At 40.7% G+C, this 27698-nt stretch overlaps 1 protein-coding gene across 1 annotated transcript in view; it reads left to right on the plus strand.

Moving 5' to 3' along the window:
- The window catches only part of CEP104 (centrosomal protein 104), a 113218-nt gene that overhangs the window by 51387 nt on the left and 34133 nt on the right, over positions 1-27698 (plus strand). The window contains exons 11-16 of the mRNA XM_063436570.1: positions 70-237; positions 2882-3055; positions 16159-16335; positions 17430-17636; positions 24980-25096; positions 26293-26326. Of these exons, the coding sequence (XP_063292640.1) occupies positions 70-237; positions 2882-3055; positions 16159-16335; positions 17430-17636; positions 24980-25096; positions 26293-26326 (877 nt within the window). The remainder of the gene's footprint in view (positions 1-69; positions 238-2881; positions 3056-16158; positions 16336-17429; positions 17637-24979; positions 25097-26292; positions 26327-27698) is intronic.

Genomic DNA, 27698 nt, shown 5'->3' on the forward strand with positions numbered 1-27698 from the left:
TGTGACACTCAATATGAATGTTGCCAGTGCATTAAAAATAACACTGTTATTCAATTATATTTTTCGTAGGTTGCTGGAGCTTATTCCAAGACATGGTCTTACAGAGAAGATGCCCTTGTTGCAGTGTACAAGAAACTGTCAGACATGCCTACTGAAACATCAAAGGATGACTTGAGGAACATGCTCCGTGCAGCAATATTCCTTATCCGTAGAGCCATCAAAGACAAAGTTTTTTCAGTGAGTTCTAGTTATTAAGGATATGTTATTTGCCTCAGTGCTCAGTGCCCTTGTACTTCAAGCTACCTGATGGGCTTGGTTGTGTGCTGTGGCACAAAAGCACGCCAGTGCCCCTTTAATGATCACAGCTCTGGGAGGAAGTGAGAGCCTGTCACTTCCTCCCAGCTAACATAGAGCACCAGAGCGAGATAGGAGGCATATAGTAGGGGGCTTATATGCACTGCAAGCCCCTTACTTTATGTGTGTGTTTGTATCTGTATGTTTGTTTTTATGTGTTTGTCATTGTTTGTATCTGTGTGTGTGTGTGTGTGTGTGTGTGTATCTGTATTGTATTTACTAATATGCCTGGGGCAGAGGAGAAGCAGGGAGAGCTTGGGGCAAATGAGAAGCAGGTAGACTATGCTTTCCTAAAAGGCTTCTGTGTCAAGTAACCATGTTTTACTCTGTCTGTGCCGCGGAAGCACCTCTAGTGGCTGTCGGTATGTCAGTCCAATATGTCAAATTCTTTGAAAATCCCCTGGGTTATATCACTTGAACTACCAATGTGATTCAGGAAAGTTTCTCAAAAAAAGCAATGTTTTTTACATTGCAGGGTAAAAGGGACAGGGACACTGCACCCAGACAACTTCATTGAGCTAAAGTGGTCTTGCTGACTATAGTGTCCCTTTGAAACAAGTTTAACTTGATAACCTATGTATCTGGTATTAACTTTATTAGGATTTATTTCTTCCATACTCTCTTTTAATTTTGCATAAGTGAACCCTGATATGTAATCTAACTATTAAACCCGGTCACTCAAAATATGCACATATTCGTTTAGGAGAGCTATTTACATAAGTTCAAAGTCACATAATCTTTCTGTGACAATAAAAGCTCTTAGGGACAAAAGGGAAAGTTTTCATTCAGATTTGTTAAATTCTTGCCAATTTATATTAGTTTATTACAGAGATTTTCTGCAGATACTGAGTTAAAAGTGTGTAATTTGCTTATAATCTGGCTGATTATCAGTGCTGATGACTTTTTTGGACCAGTTAGCAATAAATAAAGCTAGTTTGTAATATCTGTATATCCCTGGCTTATGCGAAACTAGGGTTGGACAGAAGTGTGGTTATATTTTCCAGGACCACTCTGCCAAAGTGAATTTAATGAGTCTGAGTGACTAATTAAAACAATAAATTCTCAAGCTGGGCATTGTTTTGTTCATGTAGCTGCCATAGTGAAGCTATTGGACGCTCTGCTTGAGTGGACCCTTGGAGGCATCACCGTCTCTTTGGAGACTTGGAGTCTTGTCATACCCACTCTTTTAAACAAAGGGGTCTAAGATACCCTTTGCTTGTAATTTCCTCTGTTTTTTTGGACTAGCGTTCCACACCAATGCTCGGAACAATGGTTATATAGAAGGGGTGAGTAATGTTCTAGCTAGCGGAAAATAAATCATTCTTCAAAAAGGCCAGCGTAGATTCAGCAAAGATGATATCTTAATTAGCAGCAGCTGGTTTTGGGAAGAAAACGTTAGTAATTAGTCATGCATGACAAAATACTATGATGGGAGTATATATGTGTATGGATACCAAAAACCACTGAAATCCACCTTATACTTTAACAAAAAATTATATCATTTTTCTTTAGCCACATTGATTTATAAAAAAACAATTGTCACATTTATACATGTATTACGTTCCAAAAAGAATACGATGTAACCTTTGATTCCTGTGCCCTGCTCTACAGTTACTAGGTCGTCTCACTGGCACCTAAAGGGTAGACTGTGTAGACTTTTTTTTTTTTTTTGGATGTATCAATATGTCAAATTCTTTGAAAATCCCCTGGGTTATATCACTTGAACTACCAATGTGATTCAGGAAAGAATATTCAGGATTTGCAGCCCTGCCTGGCACATTCACTTGGCATGTGTTCAGGTAACAGGGTACACTTAAGCCTATTCCAGCTTCTACAATATCAGCAGTACAGGATTCTTATAGGAAATACTGCTGTTTAAAAAATGTTATTTTTTTCCAATGTTGCTATGATGGATTTCTTTTCAAATTGAACTTTTTGTTTTTTGTTTTATATGTAATGTTTTGATACTCCAAATTTTAGATTAACATTTTTACAGCATAAAGTATAAGGACCCTCTTATGATACTCATGACAGTGTCCAATTTTGTATACATTGTGCTAGACAGACTGCTTGCAAACACAAAGCTTTAAAGTTCTCTAACAAGTGGGCTTGCAGGTATATTACCTGTGCCAAGGGACCACAATTTTCAGCACCAGAAAAACTATATAGATGTCCACGAGCAATAGAAAAGAGTGGCTGCTGCCTGATTATATCCATTTGAATCATACAGTCCATTGTGAGGGTGGGAAATTGCACAAGTTGGCATCCATTTCTAGCAAACATATTAGAGGCTACCAATTCGACCTTCAGTCATCTCTACTATATTTTGCAGTGTAGTGAATATATTCTGAGCACATAATGCTGGCTGTTATGCATGTGTATGGGGATCGTACTGTCACTGTAATAGATGGTTATGAGATAAATGAAATGCACTTTTTTGTCTTATTTTTGGGTGTGAATTTGTTTGATCAATAATCTGATTTGACTGCATAATCTTCACACGTTGTTGCGTTCTATTTTTAATTAGGTTTTCCAAGCTTCGTTAAGTCTCCTGAAAATGATAATCACTCATTATATTCCGAAGCACAAACTTGGCAAATCAGAAACCACGCACTGCGTGGAAAAGACTCTCCCAGACCTGCTGTCACGGACGGGTGACTCTGCTACACGTCACCGGTTAATTTCATCCAATTTTATTCAGGTACGTCTGGCATCATAACACAAGCCTTTATTAGGTGCTCCTTGGGTATAACCTGCAGTTTTCTTCTGTTTTGTTTTTGGGAACATAATTGTGTATCTTAATTATATTTATTGTTTTATTATTCTTATTATTGTTTTATTATTCTCATTTTATAAGCTATTCTAGATTTCGAGTAGTTGTTTAACCCCTTAAAGACCAAACTTCTGGAATAAAATGGAATCGTGACATGTCAGACATGTCATGTGTCCTTAAGGGGTTAAAGGTGCTAAGCTCATTTGTGCAAGGTCCTTCTTGTCTCTACTTTCAGTGTGCCTTATTTTTTCACAAGTACTTGTTTGTTTTAAACTGTGTATGAAGTGGAGCGCCTATCGGGAGAGAAAGTTAAAAAAGTAGAGGATGGTGAGCAAAAAGGTAACCTATTAAGTAATGAAAAATTATAGTACACCCTACTCTGTGCATATGATACAAACCCAGATTAATATACTATAGCAGTGCAACAGTGTAGCAGTGCATTAAAACATGCATAACAATTATGACAGTTTAGTAATGTATCAAAATATAAGTTAGACTCTGGGACCTCAGGTTGGTTTAAAAATAGTCCTTAGAATAGTTCAATAAGCCCACAATTCTGGCTTTCTATCCAACAATTCCAGTGGAGTCCGGTATATGAAATAAAATTTAAAAGGTTATTTACTCTTAAATTCCTTTTTATTAAACAAACATTTAAAAATATGCTGAATACAATCAAAAAAAGAACATGTGACTCTCTGGATTGCATATAAAACAAGTAGTTGTATAAGTTCAGACCTTGCCTGATATACTCGGCGTCCTGAGTATCCGCAAGTGATGAATGCTTGAATCTCGACTGTAACAATGGATCCTTGAAAAAGCTGCGACCGCGGAGAAATGCGTTTGGAAGGACTTGACTCCCACTACTGGCATCCAACTCATACAGGACATTGTTACAGTCGAGATTCGAGCATTCATCACATAATTAAACGCATGCAAAATTTAATTTGGGGTATATCTACTAAGCAGTGATCTATTGTTTATTTTGTATATTGGCAATGGAGTGTCCCATTAATTAGAAGCAGAAAAGCTGCTGATATGTAATTGTCAGTTTTGAATACATACAAAAGATGGTAAATCACACTTCTGGATAGGTCTGTAAAAAATGTATATAACACGCACAATAGTGTAATACAGTTTGGGTAACTGAACAGTGCAGAATTCTCAAATGAGGTACTCACAAACGTGGAGCCAATGGCGTGTGGCTCTCACTGATATCGCCTTGGGACGTTTTTTGGAAGGATGTCCCTCTCCTGACTGGCTCACTGCTCCCACTTGATTTCCAAACGATTCCAAGATGGGTGAATGTACTCAATTTTTTCAGGAAAAAATGGATAAATAAATCAAGCTCTTCAATATATAGAAAATGGCATAAATAGCCAATAAATTTATTCTTATAAAAACAAAATATAAAAACACTGGGTGTTAAAATAGCATATAAAATGGTGCAGAACATTTAGCTAGGAACTGCTAAAAGAAAAGGTAGCCAGCTACCACACTTGTTTGCATTGTTTATACTGTATACACTCTTTATTTTAATTGTCAGTTTTGTTTTGTTTTTTTTAATAAAATTTTCATAATTTCAAAAAGGATTCTAATGTATATTTCTCTGACATATGGTGGCAGTACGTATGGGTTGTGCTTCCTAATTGGGACAAGCCTCTGCAAGATAGGTGATTAAGAAAAGTCCCTCCCCTTTACCCTATAAAGGGCTTCCCCCGGCAAACCCACCTCAGTTCTTCCTTGTCCCAGCATGGGACGGATCAAGCGTCTGTTGAAGGTAAGGTACACATGTTGCTGTCTGTGGGTAGCCGCCCGGGTGGTAGGCTGAGCGGCATGGCTCCGTCCATGGAGGTTCCGGAGCCCTTTCTGTTCAACTTTGCGCCGAGTATGTTCAGGCTTGGTGAGTATGGGCAGGGCGTGGGACGCCTTCATTATGTTGCAGGCCGTGCGGGTGGTGTTGCGTTCCACAGAAGTTCTGGGTGCGCTGTTGCACATGCGTGAACTGGAGCTTCCGGGAAACTGCAGAGTGCAGATTCCCTCTAGCAGCAGGAAGCTTGTCACAAGGGTTCCCCGTGTCACCAAAACGGCTCAGAGGTTTTCAAAGTAAGATTAGCTGATCTTTGCTTTGAAAATCTGTTCTGATTTAAAGTTGCAAGTTATGGATGGAATTGTTTTGCAGAAAGTGGACTGTATGTGCAAAATAGACTGTTTGTACAACGTGGAATGCCTCTGCTATACAAGGCTTTTGCTTATTGTATCTGTACTACTCCCCTTAGTATGGTTCTGGGGTTTATAAATATGACCAAGGTACTGCAATTTCTTGGGTAAAATTAAGCAGAGAATGTGCAATCAGTCCTATCTTTGAATTCTTATAGAGAATCAAATAGTGTATCTGCTCTGCCTGAGATGTTCCGCAGAGACCGAAGAGAAGCGTCCTTTGATTACTTCTATTGTCTGGCGAATGTTTATATACCTCTTCTTAAGACATGTCTGGTTCATCATACTGTGTGGAGTTGGTTCCCACCTGATGTACTGAGAAGGTTTATTAGGAATGAATCCGTCTAGAAGCAGGATAAATCTGCTAAACTTTAATAAGGGTTTTCTGTCCCTCAAAACTTATGTCTTTCTCATATGCAGAAATGGGAGCACTCTGTGTAACAAGACTTTCTTGCCTGGCGTTTAATATGTTTACCATCAAATAGGTAAATGTTACACCTCCAGGTAGACTGGGAATCCATAAAAATCTGCAGAAGTAGATGCTTTAAAAACCCTGTCATCAAAAAGGCTGAGACCTCTTGCAGACAATCTCTCCAGACTACTGGGTTTCGGTATGGGTCTTTGCTGGCAGGTGCAGCGGTGTCCAAAAACGTATAACTTTGTTTACAATCGTTAATGGAGGTTAAGTCTCTATTTAAGTCTCCTGATAAGCAGCTCATTACTTTCCTGTTTTATTGTGATTGTCACATATTTTATATGGATTTGACTAAAAAAAATTGACAAGCCAAGATAATGTGTTGATCTGCTGTTTCCCTTATATCTATGTGGCTTAAGCTTGGACGGCAGTTCAGCGTCCTTCTCGGTCCCCTGTTTACTCCCATTAGGAAAAGGGGGTATCTTTTATAACCTATGTCGAAAAAGGAAAAAAGCTCTGCCTCAAGATAAGTAGAACTAGGTCTGACATGGGTAGGCGTTTTGGATGCCAAGAAGCTTGGAGGCGTAATCCTGCATTTCTGTACTAAGTGTGGATAGCTCAGTGGGTTTAGACCTTGTTCAACCCTTGGGGTTCGCAGGTTCATTTCCCCTGCAGGGTTAACTCAGCACTTCATTCCTTTGAGGTAGATGACTTGAGTACCAATGGACTCACTTAAAATTCACAGGTTGGGTTTGGGAACCAGTATAAATCTGAATGTCTCTTGCCTGGCTTTTAAGTGAACCTACTTGCAATCACTGGTTTCTTGATCTAGTTAAAGAGGGCACCCTTTGCTCTTTTCAAATCTGCCCAAGCCATAATCTTCCGAACATCTGATTCTCTATTTACAGTAACTGTGTTCCTGTTGGATTCAAGGAGTTTGAGATATGGTTCTGTGAACCACAAAGTTTTTTGGGTTCCTCCGGAATCTCCTGGTTATCAATCTCGGATCATTCCTTTAAACCGGTTATGGATTTAAATTAAATTGGTTCCTCTCCTGAGGTTCATAATTCACTCATATCCCTATTGCGGCCCCTCAAGAAGTTTTCTGAAAATACGCCATAAGTGGATTAAAGAGATTTAATTGCTCTTCAAAACACTATATTTTAGGGAACGAGACATTCCCTACTTGGGAGTTTGGCTACTTATTGCTAATTTAAGTATGTTCAGGTAGCTAGCAGAGCGCTACAGCAACACTTTTGGATATGGAGACTATAATGTATTTTCTTCTTCTCCAGGAAACTTAGGTTTATTTGAGGTTCGTGTTAATCTTAAAACGTTACCTCTGCATCAACTGCACTTATAAAGGAAAGGTCTAATTACTAATAAAGTGAAAATTCCTCCATAAGAACAGGAAATGAGATTGCTGGGATGTCTGACATCTTCAATTCCTGCGGTCAACTGGGCAAAATCTGTATTTGGCCGCTATAGTGGAAAGTTCTCTCCTCTGGGTCAAAGTGTGGAAATCTTGGATTTCTGTCTCCTATAATCTCTTCGAAAAAAGCAGAAGATCGGCTAAACTGGTGGACAACATCAAGTTTTGTCTGAAAAATCTGTCCTTTCAGCCTATACAAGGAGTAATTTTCACCACTGAATGCATCTAACAAAGGCTGGTTCACTCGTCTAAATTCTCTAATGTGCCAGCGTTCTTGGTCCTAAGAAAAATAGTCGACTAATTTCAGAGCTCTTAAGGCAGTCCATCATTGATTGAGGGACCCATTACAATGCGGTCAGACCACCACACTGTTTCCCTCACGTCAGCAGACAGGGTGGTGCCAGAGGCAAGGTCTGTTTCAGCTATGTACCAAAACTGTGTACTGGGGTCAGGATCTCTGGGAGGTCCTCTCTCCATTCCACACATGATGTGTCGACAATGTCATCGCCTACAACCTCAGCAAAGAAATTGGGGTCAAGAGTAATGGTCTATAGATTTGATCATGGTCTACAGAGAGATTTGTAGTGCATTGATAGATCTTATGGCAAAGGGGGAGAACATGACGATTCTCAGGTTTGCCTCTCTGTACAAGACAGACGGTTCACGTTGAATAGTTTGTTTTTGTTTTTTTAATTCTTTATTTTAGTAAGGCATACGTGAGGGATACAGAACGAAGATAGGGAAATGCATGTATGAGTTACATCGTAGGGTAAATACAACAAAACATTTGGTTAATTAGATTTCCAGATTGTTAATGCCTCAAGTTTTTATTTATTTATTTTGAGGTGTCGATTAACGGTAGCATATTATAACCAAGCTGAAGTGAATGATAGTGAGTCGAGTGTGATATATTCAATGAGGCTAGTGCCTCGCTGTCATACTATGTCGCTTTCGGCCCGTTTAAAGTATTGTACGGTGTGCTATTCCCATTGTGTGTGCTGTTGTTGTCATTAAGGTATTGCTAATGCTCTGCAGGTTAGTCTGAGGGCTTATCGCTGTAAGTCATGCTATATGGGCATGAGTGTGTGAAAGTCAGGAGTTTAAAGCACATATAGGGTAGCATTAACATCATGCATTTATTCATGGACCGGTTCAGCTATCGCTGGCAAATATCAAAACCAACCGGGTTAGACAGATAATACTAATGGAGTTGTCAGATACTCCCCTCCTTTACCCCTCTAAAGGTAGGTATAACAGTGGTCTAGCGAATTATCAGGCTGTAATGCTTGTCAATAGTGAGTTTCCCTACATCCCTGCAGACCCTATACTTGCTTCAGCTGTCTCAGTAGATATAATGTTAATAAAATAATATAACCAACAGTAATAGAACAAGGACAGTTATTCAGCATGTGCTTGGGGGTATATACTCAGGTCCCATACGTGTTATAGACAGTGTATCTCCCAGGACCTTAGGCTTGGTGTTTTCATGATGTAGTCAGCCTATTCCCTGCATAGGAAAGGTATAGTCCTGCGTGGCATCTTGAGGCTTACATTTCTTCTGGTCCAGGTCTAGCTGGTCTGCAGATCTGCACAGTGTCTGCAGCTGGATTGGAGCGAGGTGTTTCAGTCCTCTGGGCTCCGGAGTTGCCAGGTGGGGTCTCATGGTCATGCCCTTCTGTCGTGCTTTATATCCCTGGTTGGGTCCCATGTGGGTGTTTGGTTTCCCGCGTTGGGGTAGATTGCGACGCCATTTTGAGGCTCAGGTTGCAGTCCAGGCCTGCAGGGGTTTTCTCCCATGTTGGGTCAACCTGTGGGGCATATGGCTGACAGTCGATTGTGGGGCAGGTGGGTGAGCTCTGCCCTCTAGATTGAACCAGAAATTTGCGAATAGCTCTTCTAGTTTGTGCTGGTGGTTGGGTGGCTGTTCGCCCTTTTCAGGGGTTCTCTGTGCCGTCATTTTGCAAGCGGTATCTGTGTCGTTGTGGAGCTGGGCAGACATGCCTCCAGACCCTGCAGCACGGCTAACAGGTGCCGGGATTTCCCTCACCGGCAGGGGGGGGGGGGGTTGGACGTGCTCTGATGGACCCTGCGAGGGTATTGGAGCCCGGGGGTAGAGGGATCGGCCGTCTCCCTCCCCACCCTCGTGTAGTAGGCCTCCGTCCTTCCGTGGTCCAGAACCGCCAGGCGCCGGCCAAACTCCGGTGGGTTAATGTGCTCGAGGACTCACTCAGTCGCCGTAAGTGTTGCAGGCTTTGATTACTCAATTTTAATCTTCATTAATCGATGTTTTAGGCTTTTTCCCCCCGTTGCTCGGCCACAGTGCGACCGGCTGGCTCGGCAGTTAGGCTCCGCCCCCACGTTGAATAGTTGGTCTATCTATCTAAGGGTATTTCTCCAGGCTTACATTTTTTCTCCTATAGACTGTTTCCAAGACTTCTTCAAAGACGTCAACGGATAGAGCAGTGGTTTTGCCAATCTTTCTGTACTGGCCAAACACGAGCCAGTTGTCTGCTTTGGTGGAGATGACTTTCAAGTTTGGAGATCTTCCGATCTTGAAAACACTTTTGGAAGACAGGGTATGCTTCTGGAAGTGTTGAATAATTGACGGTAGGGCAACTGCTTGGTGGATCCTTCATCTCCTGAGTCTTCATGAGTCCACTTGTTTCCTATAATCTTGTAGTCGTTCCGCCTCTACCTTTTACATGAAGATTTGGGTAGAGTTTCTACATTTTTGTAAGGAACGTCATTGTCTTCTAGTTCATTTTGTCCGGGTGGTTCAAACTTACACTTCCTGCTGGAGATTTCCGCAGGTTGGGCATTTCCACGTTCAGACCAAATTGTGTAACCTAAGTTCTTTCTGAGAAGGTATTGGTCTTCGTATTTACTGGTTAGAAGTTTCTTTAAAGCAATAGGCTTCCTAGGCCACCCAGGAAGTTCTGTTTTCCTCCTTGGATCTTTCTTCAGTCTTTCAGGTCCCCTTTTACTTTGGAGGTGGTTCCTTTTAATATGCTAAAGCTTAACCAGCATTCTTAGTGACTATTCCTCTACCAAGAGAGTAAGCGAACTTCAGGATATATCATCTTCAGTGGAATTTCTTCTATATTTCTTCTATTCCATTAGGGTGAAAGTTGTATTTTTATCCTAACACTTCAATTCTTCCAAAACTATCTTTTAGAGTCTTTAATTGGCTCAGCCTTCTATAATTATGCCACCTCCCCGTTGGAACTAGATGGCATATTCAAAGGGCATTTCAGATGTACCTATCAATATCAGCCAAATTCAGAAGATCAGATCACCTGTTGTCAACTTCTAGGGAAGTTTTAAGGGAAATGAAGCCTCTCGTAATTCTATTTCTTGTTATTTAATCAATCATAATGGCCTATGCGTCAGTAGTTTTGATTCGACCGCATCTTTCACAGCGCATTCCACAAAGGTATTGGCCACTTCGTTGGCAGAGAAAAGCTCTTGCTTCACCCAAAGAAATCAGCATGGCTGCTTGTTGGTCAGCTTTTAGCTAGATGTACTCTCTGCATCTAAAATTGCGTTAGGAAGTAGGTACTTCAAGCTGTTTAGGCATGAGGCCCACCCGATTGGGAATCTTGCTATATCCCATACGTACTGTCACCATATGTCAGAAAAAACTGACATTTTTACTCACCGTAAATTCTTCTGTTTTGTTTTTTTTCTAAAATTTCCAGTGTAAATTTATCCACAACTCTATTAGCAGAAGCAAGTACAAACTTCAAATTTAAGTGATAAGTTCTAGGTATTTTAAAGGATTACTCCAACCGCCATGACTACTTCACTGATTTCAATCTGCTTGAAACACAACCTATCCAGAGTTCTTGTTAATTGTGTGCTGGGGTCTTGTTGCACCCTTAACACACATGACATTGGCAGCTCAAAACTCATTCTGTGCACATTTCAGGACGATTTTCCTCTTTATGTCAAAATAATGGACCTGCCATTTTGATAATAAAATTCCATTATTTTTACTTGTTGTTCCTTCAAGACTCCGTTATAATATGATCCTTTAACAACAACAAAAAGTAACTATTGAAAAAATAAGTTATTTACCTGTCAAATCCTACTCTGAATTTCGGCCCACCCTGTATAATGTTACAGTGGCAACTAGCAGAAATGCAGTTATTTAAAGGAACCCCATAGTATTAGGAATACCAGCATGTATTCCTAACACTTTAGTTAACTGTTCAATGTTTAGATACCCTTCTCCCCTCCTAGTGCATAAAAAGGAGAGATTTACTTACCTTTCCTCCATCACCGCACTGGTCTCGCGGCGGCTGGCCTCACCTCTGTGGGAGAGATCATCAAGCCTTTATGGTCAAGCTATAGTAACCAGACCCACTTTATTAAGCTGTATAGGTTCTGGAGACCATAGTGTCCCTTTGAATCGGCACTGTCACTAATTCCTTACCTAAATTATGGATTGCATTTTTTATTTATTTGTGAAATGTAGTTGTGCATGGATCTTGCTTACCAAAAATCGATAAGTTTCCTTATGTAGAAAGTTAAAGAATATATTTTCAAGAAAAGGAAAAGCAGGGCCACCATAAGGGGCGAAACACTGATAAAACAGATTGTAAGGAAAAAATGACAGTGCCCCTTTGAAAATGCTTGTGCATTATGTAGCTATTAGATGATCCCCTGAAAGCATCTTTTCTCATTATCTTGTTTTTTTTTCCTGGTAATTTTGTTTCTGGAATTTGAGATGTCTTTTGAGAGAACTTCCTATCTAAGGCTCTCTTGGAGGTTGTGTTTTTTTTTTTTTTTTTAAATTTAGGATCAAGTTTCATGTCTTCATCAACACTGCCTGTGGACCAGAAATATTCACCACAAATTGGAGCCTCTCTGAGCCAGATGACACAAGTGTGTCTCACTTTGTGTCTTTGTGCGTACTGTATCCTGTCCCTAATGCTGCAGCTATAAACCGTTCTTTTTTTTTTTTGACCTCATTAATGCAATTATTTGTACATCTTGTTCAGTGTTCAAACTTTGGCGGGTTCTGTGATGGAGCCTGAGATGTGGTTACATGCATGAGATCTTGTGGATAGGGTACAGCTTTATTCACAATAATGCAACTGCTATCAGCTTGGGTATCCATTCCATACATCATATGTGATAAATGGAAATGCCACCAAGGTGTGCACTATGTACAAAGTAAACCTCTGTTGGCCATTGTTCAAAATGGTTTTTTCCTCTTTGTCTGAGTCACTTTCATGTTCAGTGAAATTTTTTTCTAATTTTTGTAATTGATTCGTATTCATTTTTTTTTTTTACATTTCCAAATACTTTGAAGAAATGGGAGTTGCTTCCAGCCTCGAATGTCCCTTTAATTTCAAAATTAGGGCTAGAGTAGCCAAACTGAAAGTAAAGCTCGCTTAGAGAATGTTTCCATTTTGGCTATTCTGACCATAAATTTTAAATTCACGTTGAATTCTCACTTTAGTGAATAACCCTGTTCGTGTCCTTTTTAGAAGTGATGGAAGGGGAGGGGAAAGCTGGACTCCAATCGTAGTCAGATGAGATGAACATTTGAGGACTTTTTTTATTTTTTATTTTAACCTTCCTGGCTATGTTGTCCTAAATTGTTGTTACCCGAGTCTGCTGCTTAGTGAATAAACCGTCTCATATTCTGTTAGTAAATTAAATAAAAACATTTATTAAAACAAAAAAAATTAGTTCCACTGAACAGACCTTTATTTTCCACACAGCACGCACAGCTAATCTTAAATTAATTCCATGATGTGAATTTGACTTTTTATTTAAAAAAAAAAAAGTGTCTCAGGCCCTGCATATGAACAATATGTGCCTTGTTCTCTGGCGAATACATGTTCAGAGCAGCTGCCCAAACCTTAACGGACTCTGATATTCCAGCACAGTTTACCCCAAGGAACAGTAACAGTTTGTGGCTGTCTATTAACTCCCTGTCTTTTGGGACCTGCACAGTTATTTACAGCTACATGCATCCAACTTGGAGAAAAAAAAATAAAAAGCACACGTTTCCTTTCAACACAGACGTGTCTACAGAGTTAACAAGCTTCTTGTGAAAGCTGCAGTTTGTGTTGTGTTTTTTTTCTTTTTTTGTTTTTTTTCTCTCATTTGATTCCTGGTGGTACATGATTATTTCATGGGTAACTCTTGGCTTCTGCACAAGGGATTCGTAATCGTACACTTTAAAGGAAATCGTGAAAGCCATTACAGATGCACTTTTGTGTTTGTTAGACATGACATACCATAGCTTTCCAGTGCCAGACATGAAAAAAATCCTTACTGAAATCATTAACATATATGTAGTCAAATACAAGAGTATATTTTTAATTTTGTATTTTTCTTACCCATCTTCAGAGAACATCTTGTTTTAATAAAAGAAAATAAATGCAGATATTGGACAACATTTTAGGATTCAGATTCCGTTAAAATAAAAAAATAAAAACTGTACCTCTTCCTGATTTATCAAATGACCCCTGTACATCGCACTTAAAACACCAAATGTCAATACACACCGCCTCCATCATTAAAGCAAAAATGGCATAATTAAAAGCAAACATGAAACCAATATCTCGTGCTGCTTGCACACTGACATACAGCACCCATGTGAGTGTCACCCACATTACATTTAAAACCATCAACCAAAGTATAAAGAGTACCCACAAACAGTCACACATTTAACACTATTCCAAACCTCAAAAATTGTACAATAAAGAGACACACAGCCCCATAAACCATAGGAATATGGAACAGTTGTTGGACAGAAGAGTACTATATGATATTGCATATTTAATGTATGTATATATGTAAAACCATTTTTATTATTTTATTTCTTATGCAGATGTACTCTGTAATAAGTCTTAATTTATAATGGGGAAAAAAAAAAGATTAGAAGAAGAAAATAAAAACATGTCAAGCGGACAAATCCATCTAATCTCATTACATTATCAGTCAACATAGGTGTGCCCGGAACAGCAGCAGAGCCAAATGTATTCTAGATAAATTGTGCTTGGCTTTGGAATACATGAAGTCATATGCGTGCATTGTGTCATCAGGCAATTTTTCAGGATACCTCGTCCTGTTTGTATGACTTTTGCAATGCCACATCACGCAAGTGATTGCTGTGATCAAGGCACCCACAGAAAAATGTACAAACAAATCTATTCAGGATATTTGGGGCAATAGTTGGTCAAATGGCATTAACGTTTCTTTGCTAATATGTGAAGTTCCATGTCTTGGAGAACACTCGATATGTTAAACTAATGTTTTATGTCTCGCTGTCTGTATCAAAAGCCAGTATTGTTCTATGCATCATCTGCATATCTTGAGTTTGAATTTGACTATTGACTCTGGGCATAGATACTAGAGTAACACATTAAAGGCCCACTATAGTGCCACAAAAACATACTAGTTTTCCTGGCACTATAGTGCCCTGAGGGTGCCTCCACCCTCAGGGTCCCACTCCCACCGGGCTGGATGGAGAGGAAGGGGTTAAACACTCACCTTTCTCCAGCGCCGGGCTCCCTTGGCGCTGGGGACTCTCCTCCTCCTTTCCCGTCATCAGCTGAATGCGCATGCGCGGCAAGAGCCGTGCGCGCATTCAGTCAGTACATTGGGAAGCATTGTCAATGAGAAGCGCGGAAGCGCCTCTAGCGGCTGTCAATGAGACAGCCACTATAGGCTGGATAAAGCCTAACGTAAACATAGCAGTTTCTCTGAAACTGCTATGTTTACAGCAGAAAGGGTTAATCCTAGGTGGACCTAGGACCCAGACCACTTCATTAAGTGGTCTGGGTGCCTAAAGTGGTCCTTTAATAAAACCTAAATACTTTCCCTTTTGCCTTTGATCTTTCTTAGTTCTAGAATGTGTTGATAAACAGGTGAAGTAAGCAAATCTGGAAATGGCTTTGAGTTCAAATTTAAAGCGGCACTGTCATGCCGAACGTACCTTTCCCCAATCGATTCCTCTTCTCTCCCTCTGTCAGGATCTGTATTTTGTTTCTTCCTATCTGCTCTAGTTTTCTTTAAAATCATAAGACAAAGAAGGGACTATTTGTCTTATGGAGGTTTCCTACGCCTGACCAGCTGAGATGCAACGTGTGCTTCATTTCCAGTGATCAGAGCAATTTTCCCACAATTCTCACTTTTCCCGAACGGCCTGTCATTTTAGACAGAACGCCGGCAAAACTACCGAATTATGTCCTAACAGAATGAGAACAGTTTCTCCATTCATGTTAGGACGCAATTCGGGACTTGGTTCGTATCATAATTTCATTCGAATGACTGAAACTCCGATCCTATTCGTGCAGTGGCTGCATCTTTCAGCCGCTTAGTAGATAACTCCCAAATTCCCATGGTATCAGGGAGCTTTCTACCAAAAGGCTGACAGACCTAAATTGGTCTTTTAGACAAATTTACTAATACTAAGTAAAGATATTAAGTAAAGAGGAGGGCAATAGGATCGGCGTTTGTTCGTATCAGAATTTCATTCAAATGAATGAAAGTCCTGAATTGCGTCTTAGCACGAATGGAGAAACTGTTAGGACTGTTAGGACGCAATTCGGTGGTTTCGCCAGTGTTCTGTCTAAGTGACACGACATTCGGGAAAAGTGAAAGGCGGCTTCGCGGGAACACAGAGGAAGGGTGACAATTGTGGGGAAATTCCTCTGATCACTGGAAATAAAGATCACTTTGCTCCTCAGCTGGTCAGGCGTAGGAAACCTCCATAAGAAAAATAGTCATTACTTTGTCTTATGCTTTAAAGAAAACTAGAGCAGACAGGAATAAATGAAGACAGATCATGACAGATGGAGAGAAGAGGAATCTATTGGGGAAAGGTAAGTTCGCTTTAAGGAGTGGTTATTGGCAGTATGCTATCAGGTTGATTGCTTTAAGGTCTGACCTGTCTAGAAGATATATACTTACCTTTTCTAACATTTACAAATGCACTTTCTATAGGAAATGGCCCTTTTCAAAGAAGTTAAGCCTCTGCAAATTATTCCAGTTAATTTGATTCAGCCATTGAAGCCAACAGCACCTTCCCGCTTGGCACTCAGTCAGATTGAATTAGTGGAGACCCTGGTCACAGAACTAGGACTAGAGAACACCGGATTTACAATTGACAACGTCATGAAAGTAAGACATTTTATATTTATATTTAATTTTGACACAGCATGGGATAATTTTGCAGTGGATTTAAATATTCAATAAAAATATATTTTCCAGCTTACAGGACAGCTATTATAAATAAATATTTTCATTACCTATAAAATGTTGGGGTGTTTTTGACTTTTTCCCCTTTGAGCTAAGCACAAGCTGTATATATTTATGAAAAACATGCATCTGAGTATATTAGTCCATCAGTAATTAAAGGATCACTATAGTGTCAGGAAAACAAAGCGGTTTTCCTGACACTATAGTGCCCTGAGGGTGCCCCAACCCTCAGGGTCCCCCTCCCGTGGCGCTGAAGGGATTAAAACCCCTTCAGCCACTTACCTCAATGCATTCCTATGGACAATCTGCGCGATGGAGGCGAAATGCACTTCCAGCGTTGCAGATGTGCCTCTAGTGGCTGTCAGGAAGACAGCCACTAGAGGCTGGATTAACCCCAAATACAAACATAGCAGTTTCTCTGAAACTACTATGTTTGCATCTGAAGGGTTAAAACCTGAGGGACCTGGCACTCAGACCACTTCATTGAGCTGAAGTGGTCTGGGTGACTATAGTGTCCCTTTAACATCGATTTATATTAATCATATTTTTTTTAATAACTAAATGTTGTAGTATATTGTCAGTTTCACCACAATTCCTTTGTTTTATAGAGCTGTGTTTCTTCCCTGGTAGATATGTTTAATTGAGCCTCTTTTGAGCTCCTGAAAAAGTTCTTTAATCACACCTCACGCTGACTGTCACCAGATAGTTATTCAAACTATAAATATAGGCCTGAAACACTCCTTAATAATGAGCATTTTACAAAGCACTTAGTCTGTCCATAAAGTTCATACCTGAGAAGTTCATGGGTATCTGCAGGAGGTTACAGTTGGTTGTGGTGCTTCAGATAAAGCCCATCACCTCTGGGTAGCAAGAGTAGTGTGTAGCTACATCTACTTACTGCTGGCTCTGACCGCAAACCAGCAAACTATCCCTTTGCATTTGATATGCCATATTTGCAAGCAGCTCTCCGCAATAAGTCTGAGATCATATTAATGTCTAACACGCCTTAATGTTAGTTTGCAATAGGTGCCCTGGATTATACAACATCAGAAGTGCGGGATAAATCCGTCCGAATAATTCTATACCTCTACAAGCAGCATCGAAGCCAAGTACTGGAATATATGCCTACAGACGATTCTAGCACGCGAAAAAACATTTTATACAAGACTCTATATGATGGATTCGCCAAAATTGATGGCAGGCCCACAGAGTCTGAACTTAAGGTATGTTTCGTATACATGACAAAATCCTGCATAAAACACAAATACTTCACAAAAATTGGTAATTTGCTTCTTGGCATTCTTATTGGATATTCCTGAGAAATCAAATCTGTTTCTTGATCTGCAGAATGTAAAAAAAATAAAGTAAATTCCCACTAATTGCTGAAACACCACTGTATATAAAAATGTTAAAGGGACACTCTAAATGTCATAAGCAAGATATGCTCCTTTCATAGTTTCTGGTGTAAGGATGTTCCCTGGCCATGTGTTCCTGCACATATTTGCTTATAACTAGAGCAATAATTAGTAGCTATGATTTGAATGGCGCAAGACACACGTTAAGTGAGTTTCGACTTCGGCACCCATTATTAGCGCGATTCCACACAAAACGGCCATTCAAATGGATCAGTCTACAGAAACTGTCAGTGCCTTCAAGATGACAAGCAAATTAACTTGAAAAATTAAGCATAAACATCCAACAATACAAATTTCGTCCCTGTCTCCATCGAGGCTCCCACAAGATTGCAATGGGACAGCACTCTCCCCGGCTTCTAGCTTCTGGCTTCTAGGACACAGTGACATGACGTCAATATCCTAGCACTGCGATCCAGCAGCAGAAGATAATATACAAAAAATTGGATAAAACCAGGGGGTAGGTGCAGCGCTTCAGTAATCCTTGACAAGGTATATGTGAAGAGAACCATAGAAGGAATAATAGTGTAGTATTTAAAACTGTAGTGGCGATAAGTAAAATAAAAGATGTGCACTCACACTTTCCTGGATCTTCAGTACAGCTCCAGTGTATGCGCCTGGGCGGAATAATCCCCGCCTATGGATCAAGTGCAGAGGCAATTCTTCAAGTAATAGGTGTGGTAGGGGGTATCCTCATAAAAAACAAACAAAAATTGTATATGGTGAAGTATGTAGAGCTATAACGCAAGGGTAGGTAAAAACTATAAAATGTGCACTCAAGTGTAATGGAGCCGTAAAGCCTGGCTCCTCTGATAGCGCTTGAAGTGGTATGATCCCCACTCAAGGATACAGGTGTAAATGCAAATTCTTCCCTCCGGGGGGCGGGGCCTGACTGCCATGGAGGGAAGACGTGCCTGACTAGAGCTCCCTGTGAAAATCGGAAAAATGGCTACAAAGGCACTCTTTAACTCACCACACGAGACCCCAAGCGACTTACCACCTCCAAGTTCCCACGGTGAACCGGTAAAGCGGCCCGTGAGAGGACGTTGGGCAACAGAATATACCCGCGAGGGCATGCGGCCTGGTATGTGCCGGGCGGGAGAGGCGGCCGACCTCCCAACCTGGAGCCATCCGGAGACTACAAGCTACGAACGGGCACCCCGCAACCCCCCCTTGGACCGGTGGGGGTGATCCCGGTCCACCCCAGGGGGTCCCCCCCGACACAGCGCTTATGCCGGTGAGAACGACCAGAGAGACGAAGGGCCCACCCACGATGGCGGAGAACAAGAGTTCCCCAGGCAATCAGGGGACCAGGCCCGTCTCTGAGTCCAATCTGGACCGCATCTTCATGGACTTCTGGTTGAAACTCGAACAAGTACTGCAACTAAACGATACTCGTCCACCCAGCTCAAACCATCCACCTCGACAGTCACCCCCTGACCCTCCACGGCGGGGAGCTGAGCCAGCGAAACGCACAACAAAGAAAAAATGGCGCCGGAGAGGAAAGCGTGTACCTCACCCGTACAGAGCAATCCCACTGCAGAAATCAAGCAAGGGCCCGCTCCAGACACCCGCAGCCACAGGGACGACCCCACGAGGGCACCAAGGTACCAACCGCCCCCACCCACTCCCGATCACTCACCGCACCCAAGGGGAGGCCCCGAGTCCTACCGCATACAGCAGAGGGACCCACAGATGCAGCGTGATGGCTCTAGCCATAGCCCGAGCTCCACGAGCAGCAGAAGAAACTCGGCACCTACCCCCACACCGAGCTACCTGTCAGGAGTACCTGTGTCTCCGGTCGGGTCCCGAGGTGGAAGATTATGGCACTCTGTCTGCCTCAAGGAAGGACTATCCTTCAAAGCCGCCAGAACCGCTGCGAGGTGTAGGCTGAAGGACAACCTTGCTGCCTGGCATCACGGAGTTACGTTACCCCCTGCCTGCATCAATCACCCCGGCTTCGTTTTCAGTGGCACACATATCAGCTGACTGACAAGTCATATCGACATTCTTTCCTGTACTTCACATTATTTTTATTAGTTAATATTATCACCTTGCTTTGCCTCAGCAGGACTCTCCAACACTTCCAACACCCTTTAAAGCGCTGGGTATCGGCTGACAGAGAACTCACTGACTGGGACACACAGAGGTACAAGCCCAAAGCCTCTAAAACAATAGACACTGTCTTAACTACACTGAACAGAGACTTTCCGACTACATAGAACTTTCACGAAATATCCACTGTTTATCCTTGTTAATTGTTTAGCAATCTCACAATATTCATCTCACATTTGCATAGTGCCTTACTGCACGCATCAGCCATGCTCCCAAATAGCTTGTCACCTATTAACATAACGATGACATACCTGCCTGGCAATTCTCATGTTTAATTCTCATGTTTATTTCTTCTATTTATTTTGATATAACCATCCACAGTTTATAGTATAGGATACCGCCTCATATACTCCTGACATGTTCCGATAAGCCTGTTGTATTATTACATAAGACACGTTGAAGAAGCCTGTGACTACACAAGCTAACTTAAAAATGTATGCAGTAATTACCTAATGAGCCCTCTCTATAAGTTACAAGTGAACCATATATCAGCATGTTCTCTCTTGTTCAAAAAAAAAAAAATGTGTGTGACTATATCATACCATGACGCTGTATATTTCTGTACGATAATGCACTGCTTGTTAGCGCTGTCGTGGTGCTGCAAGCATATTGTTCATCTCTTCACACAGCAAAAATAAAGAATTTCAAAAAAAAAATTCTTCCCTCCGTGTATATGTGGAGCTAAACAAACAGGACCACAATAGCGTACATCGTAAAAAAGGAGTGTAAGCAGAAATAAATAATTTATACCTTGTCAAGGATTACTGAAGCGCTGCACCTACCCCCCTGGTTTTATACAATTTTCTGATCGGAAAAGAGTATTGGTGTTCCAGCTCAGTATTGGTGTTCCATCTGCTTTTGTACTATTATCACTTTGCTTCCGCGCTGAATTTATTTTTGTGTGATTGAATATACTAAAAATGCTGAAAGAGCTCAAAACTACACTAAGGTCTGACTTCCAGAAGTTAGCCAGCGACATCAAGCGAGACCTTCAGGTCGTTTGGGAGTGCACTGCTTGACAAGACCAAGGAAATTATTGAAGTCCATAATACTCTAACAGACGTCTACAAGGAATTTACCTCGAAGGTACAGCAATTCGATACCAAAGTTATGGACATCGAGGACAGAGCCCGCACAAATATCAGATTGTGTGGCATCTCCAAGTAGATCAATCCAGATTTAACCCCTTAAAGGACCACTCTAGGCACCCAGACCACTTCAGCTTAATGAAGTGGTATGGGTGTCAGGTCCAGCTAGGGTTAACTAATTTTTTTATAAACATAGCAGTTTCAGAGAAACTGCTATGTTTATCAATTAGTTAAGCCTTCCCCCTATGTCCTCTAGTGGCTGTCTCATTGACAGCCGCTAGAGGCGCTTGCGTGCTTCTCACTGTGATTTTCACAGTGAGAGCACGCCAGCGTCCATAGGAAAGCATTATGAATGCTTTCCTATGTGACCGGCTGAATGCGCGCGCAGCTTGTTGTTTAGCTTCTTTTAAGGCTAACCTTTTAACGCCCAAATAGCGTTCTTCCAAGAAAGTCATTTTACATGGAAAAGCCGACCTACCGTATTTTTCGCTCCATAAGACGCACCACACCATAAGACGCACCTAGTTTTTAGAGGAAGAAACCCAGAAAAAAAACTGTCCCATAGTGTTTCTTACTATGGGACAGTTTGTTCAGAATATTTTTTTTTCCTCCCCTGTCCCATAGTCTTCTCCTCCTCCTCCTCCCATAGTCTTCTCCTCCTCCTCCCATAGTCTTCTCCTCCCCCTCCCATAGTCTTTTCCTCCCCCTCCCATAGTCTTTTCCTCCCCCTCCCATAGTCTTTTCCTCCCCCTCCCATAGTCTTTTCCTCCCCCTCCCATAGTCTTCTCCTCCCCCTCCCATAGTCTTCTCCTCCCCCTCCCATAGTCTTCTCCTCCCCCTCCCATAGTCTTCTCCTCCCCCTCCCCTTGTCCCATAATTACTTACCTGTCTTGTAGCGTGGGCCGGCCTAACAGCGTGCACCGCGGTACAGGAACGTCAATTTCAGGTTCCGGTTTCCAGCGGGACTGAAAGTAAGTGTGCACACTGAGTGCGCACTTCCTTTCAGTCCCGCTGGAAACCAGAACCTGAAATTGACGTTCCTGTACCGCGGTGCGCGCTGTTAGGCCGGCCCACGCTACAAGACAGGTAAGTAAACCTTCACATTCGCTCCATAAGACGCACAGACATTTCCCCTCACTTTTGAGGGGAAAAAAGTGCGTCTTATGGAGCGAAAAATAGGGTATATTTAATTCTCCTTCCTTTTCGACAGACTTTCACTCTTGCTTCTTGGTAAAGAAAAGAGGGGTCTCGATACTTGAAAGCAAAGATACAGGCTTTTCCTTAGTGGCTAAACACGCAGACAAACATGAAAGATTGCTTATCCTGAAATGTCATATTAATAATGCATCATATACACTGGTAAAAATAATGACCAACCCATTTTTCTGGACTGTATCATTATTTTTTTTTTTTTTAAATTGACAAATGGAAGTTTGATGAGGTGATAGTGGGGTGACACAATCTTTATTCTAGATGACCAACTGGACACTTCATCCCCATCTGAGGTTAAAGAATCAATGACACAACATAGTCTGTCTCAAAAAGATTAAAACAAATCATCCTTGCACAGGGATATATTGACCTATGGCGGATCACCCGCTCCTTGGAGAGAGATTATACATTTGATCCCATGGCACACAGTAGACTGTTTTCTACTCCACAGATCTCTTATCACTAGAGTGGTAGACCGTAAAAATGGCATGATCACACGGTATGACCATGCCCCAATCACCTTAATTTTAGGAGAACAATATCCTTCTAAGGGCAAGTCTTCCTGCCATCTAAACGAACAACTTCTAATGGATCCACTGATCCTTGAAAAGGTCAACAATGAATTAAATTGATTAACTGGGTAGAATATGCCAACATAGACTCAACATAGACACACATAAAGCCTTTATCAGATGTGTGTTAATCAAACATGCGAGCCAAGCCAAAGTTAATAGACTTAAAACCTAGATCTAGATCTTATGAAAAGCCTCACAGAAGCATCTTTATAAAAAAAAAAAAAAAAAAAAAGTAGTCTCATTCTAAACAATGCTTACAGGATATCAAAAATATTAACAACAAACTCATGGAGTTGGAGATAAACAAATCTAATTTTTTGCTAAGTAGACTCAAACATAGATACTTTGAACAGGGTAATAGAATTGAAGAAAAGAGGCCACAAAGATAGCATTTATCCACTCTTTGCAAGGACAGAAGATCATAAACCCTGATCATAGAGTACAGGAGTTCATTATAGAACCTGAAAAAGTATGAGTTCACTAATGTTTCCTCAAAACCACACTGACTCCTTTCTAAGCTTCATTAAACTACCGTGTTTCAGCCGCATCAGAACTAATTGCACCTATTACAAATCCTAAACTCATTTGACACATACAGGCACAGATGAACTGTCAGCTATACATTATAAAACCTTCCGAGATCAGCTGGTCCCCTGCCTAACATTATTTTATGATGGCTTTAAAAAAGAATCCCTCCCATCTGAAATGCTCCTTGTGCACATAGCTACCTTACCCAAGCCAGGCAAAAAACCTACTATGAAAATCTTGAGGATAAATAAGGTGGTAGTGCACAAATGGTAACTGTAGTTCACAACGATAATAGTAGGCAGAATGGAACCTATTAATAAGAACATAAAATGACAGCGCGAACTGTATACAGTGGTATCTGTGCAAAAAGTATAGAGGACACTCTATACTTTTGCATTAAAGCGTAAAAGTCGTCTCTGAACTCGGTAGGTATTTTCAACACTCTCACTCATGATGTGGTGTGTCTGGTCCCATCGATATTTTTCTTCTATATTGAAGTTCAGGAACCAGTAAAGTAATTGATAATATACTTTATTACAAATTATATAAACACAACCAATTCCGAGGTGGATCAATCAGCACAACGCGTGTTGACCGCAAATGGTCTTCCTCAGGTGCATATCATTTTTATCATATCATGCACGGAAACCACTGTATACAGTCTGCGCTATGTCATTTTATGTTCTTATTAATAGGTTCCATTCTGCCTACTATTATCGTTGTGAACTAAATTTACCATTTGTGCGCGATAACCTTATTTATCCTCAAGATTTCCATGTACGTATAAGTGTTTTTGTGGCAGAACACTTGGGTGAATTTGTGCTGCACTGGTTATTGTTTCTGTGGTGCCAGATATCTTTAAACTATTTTGTATATTGTACAAAAAAACTACTATATGTGCTAACTTTCGACGAAATGCTCTCCTGAACACTGACACAAAATTATAGCTTCCCTCCTACCTTCACTAGTTGCTCTACATGCAGAAAAGGCCTTTGACAGCCTAAACTGGCAGTATATGACCGAAGTGCTGAGAAAATGTGGATTTCCACCAGCATTCATAGATGCAATTATGGCATTATATTCCTTCCCGACAGTTAGCATCTCCAATTAGGGCTTTGTTTTCGCCCCCTTTGCCATAACTAATGGGAATAGGGTATTATATGTGTGTATGCATGGTGTAACCCAAAAGCTCTTAGTATTTAAAAGTCTGGAGTTCCTGGGTGCCTTCATACCTTAATGGGCAGTCAGTGATAGGCTGAGAGCATCAGCTGACACTCTTAGCCTATCACTGGCGCCAAAGCCAATCCTTCTTGATAAGTGGAGTAGAGAGTAGGCAGTGCAGACAAGCACCCAGAGACACAAATTCAGGGTTAAATCACTTTAAAACGGTTTAGTTCACTATGGTAAGCAGGCGCACATTGATATGGAGATGTTGTGGGGACTGGAGTGGGATTGACAAATACCTTTAAGATTTAAAAAACGAAAAAAAACCTTTGAATAATTATTATTTTAGAATTAAGCAGGTTGTCTACCACAGGATTTCCCACATGGCAGCCACAATGTTATGTTTACATTTTATTTTCTCCTGTTTTATAACAATGCTATTATTTTCTTTTAAAATCTTGTATTTTACCAGGCGCAGAAAAAAGCTGCTGCAGAGGAGGCTGAAAGGCAAAAGAAAGAGGAGATCCGTGCTCTCCAAGAACAGCTGACGGCTCTAAAAGAAATGCAAGCAGAAGTCCAAACTGGGAAGGTGCGGACATGTTTATATTGTTTCTGTTTTGCCCCTTTTCTTTAAATTTCATGCCAAACCATAACTATTAATTTACCCCTTTCCTGATCTACTTGGCAAATGGCATTGCTTTATGTACATACAGTTATTGGCAAAATGTTTGGGTTTTGTTGCATCCAAAAAGGAGCAATGTTTTGCCTACCCCTGGAACACTAGCCAAGGACCACTAGCTAAACTGAAAGCCTTTGGGATGAAACTAAAAAAATTGCTTCAAGTTGTTTTATGTGATTTTCTTTATATAGCAGTGGCATTATTTATTTAATTACATATTTGCCTTTATTAGAGTTTGTTGTGTTTTTTTTCTTTCTTTATAGTATACTGAACTAACCAAGGATGACTCAAAGTGCCAATAGAACCACCAGGAGACTTCATCTAGGTTCAGGCCTCCAATGTAAACAGTGCCCTTGTTTTAGAACAGCAATGTTTTTTCATTGAAGGTTTAATATGCCTCTAGATGCTGTCTTCCTGACTGTTAATAGAGGCGCTTCCTGTGCTGTAACAGAGTTCGACTCCATCATCAAATGTATCTTATAGAGCAGCATTTGATTTGGCTCAGTGCGGCGTTTTGCCATGCATGCACATTAACCCTCCAATGCTTCCATATGAGGAAGCATTGAATTGCCTGAAATCATCTGCATTGATGATCTCAGCCAACAAGAAAAACAGCATGACGTGGGCTGAAAGGTCAGTAACCTTTCAAACCCTCACACAGCAGGGCAGACACGTAGATAGGTAGCATGATACTCTGGCGCTAGGAATACACGTTTGTATTTCTAATGCTATAGTTTTCCTTTGAAATGAGCCGGACTTCTACAAAGGAGTTTAAAGTAAATAATAAGGCAAATCACATGGAAACCCAACTATTGCACAAATCTGGTTGTTACTCCTCCCGATAACTACTTCTTTAGAGCAAGAATAAATACTAGGACATTTTTACATAGCAACAAGTAATATTTGTGTATGGCGTTGCAAAATTGCAATTATAGAAATCTATATTTGTACAAAAAAAAATGACGTCCTGTTTCATTGTTCAAGTCTTTCACACCTAGGTTAAATATCAGTGGTCTTATTGTGATATTTGTTTGCAAACCCGCTATTCATTTCACCAGCTTAAAAATCTTCTAATCATATTTTCTTTTTCTTCTTTTTTTCTCTAGATAAAAGATATTAATATGCAAAAAGCTAAACTAGGTAAGTATGTATTATCTCTGGGGGGGGGGCAGACATTACTTTTTATGTATTCCTTTGTATATCCAAGATAATGTTCTACATATTAGAGATTTGCACTGAAGTAAGATTATTTCACTGCTTATATCACTAGGAATACAAACCTTGTCATTGATTGCCCTGACGAGTAGAGATTCACCTCTTAAAGGGTATACTTTGGCTTGAGGTGGCGTGTAACGTTAATGGCTATTGGCATAGGACTACAAATAAGCATTTAAGCATTGCCTAACTGCCAAACAAGTGCTTTGCTAACTATTTGAATATTTAACAACCCCGCCCCCTTACGTTTTAGCCCTCGTCTCGACAGTCTCAGTGCTGCCACATGCCTCCCTGGCTGAGATCATCACTATTGATAACCTCAACATAACCAATGATGCCCCTTCATTTGATTGAGAACCAAGTTTGACTTTACTGATATCTCCATATACTGAGATGCCTTAAGGTTTTCTTTTAAAAGAATCCGCAATTAATTGAACATTATAATAAAGATCCCTGGAAATGGCAGTTCCCCTTTAAGCTTCATAGGCTGCAAGCTACAAGTATTTGAAATGATTTCCACATGTTGGAAGGCAGTTTCAGATTGTATTAGTTAGATCAAAGTCATCACATAGTTACACTGAGAATTACATTTGCCTCTTTGGCTATGTTCAGGTTTATTCTGATTATTCTTACTGGTTTCCCCGTGCACGACTGAAATAGAGCTCACATTTCTAATATGGGGTTAACCAAGGTTGGGAAGACAGAGGATTACCTGACTTCCGGATTGGCTGCCTGATTATGAGGAGAGCCAGAAAAAAAGTGGAAAAGACTAGAATGTGACGAAAGAAATGTGGCTGTAGAAACAAAAACAAGGGCCCTGGTAGCAGGGTGATGGATGGACATGCTACTTGGTTAACATTTGGCCTAATCTGTATATATTGAGACGTTTCATATAATCTGTAAAGAAAATAATTCATTTTAGTTACTTGGGCCTTAAAAGATCAGTAGCCCCATATCTCAATATCTCCAATCATGTCAATTGCTCAGATTTTAGTTTTGTTTGTTTTTACAAGTTTATTAACTAATAGTGCTGTGCTGTGCTGGCAATAGACTTAATATAAAAGCAATTACTGATGATCTCAGCCAGTCACATACCTCTCCTGAGAGGCCTACCAAATCACCATTTCCACATAGTGAGGCATTATCCCAATCCATCATCATGGGGACTTTCTGCTTCTTCATGCAGAGCGTGAAGATGCAAAATGCCACTCCTGCAAATATTGCAGGACCTTAATATTAAGCACCTGTCACTCAAACAGCCACTAGGGATGAAAGGCAGAAAACTGCAAAAAATGTT

This window comes from Pelobates fuscus, chromosome 11 (genome assembly GCF_036172605.1).
Source record: "Pelobates fuscus isolate aPelFus1 chromosome 11, aPelFus1.pri, whole genome shotgun sequence".
In the NCBI taxonomy this organism is placed as follows: Eukaryota; Metazoa; Chordata; class Amphibia; order Anura; family Pelobatidae; genus Pelobates; species Pelobates fuscus.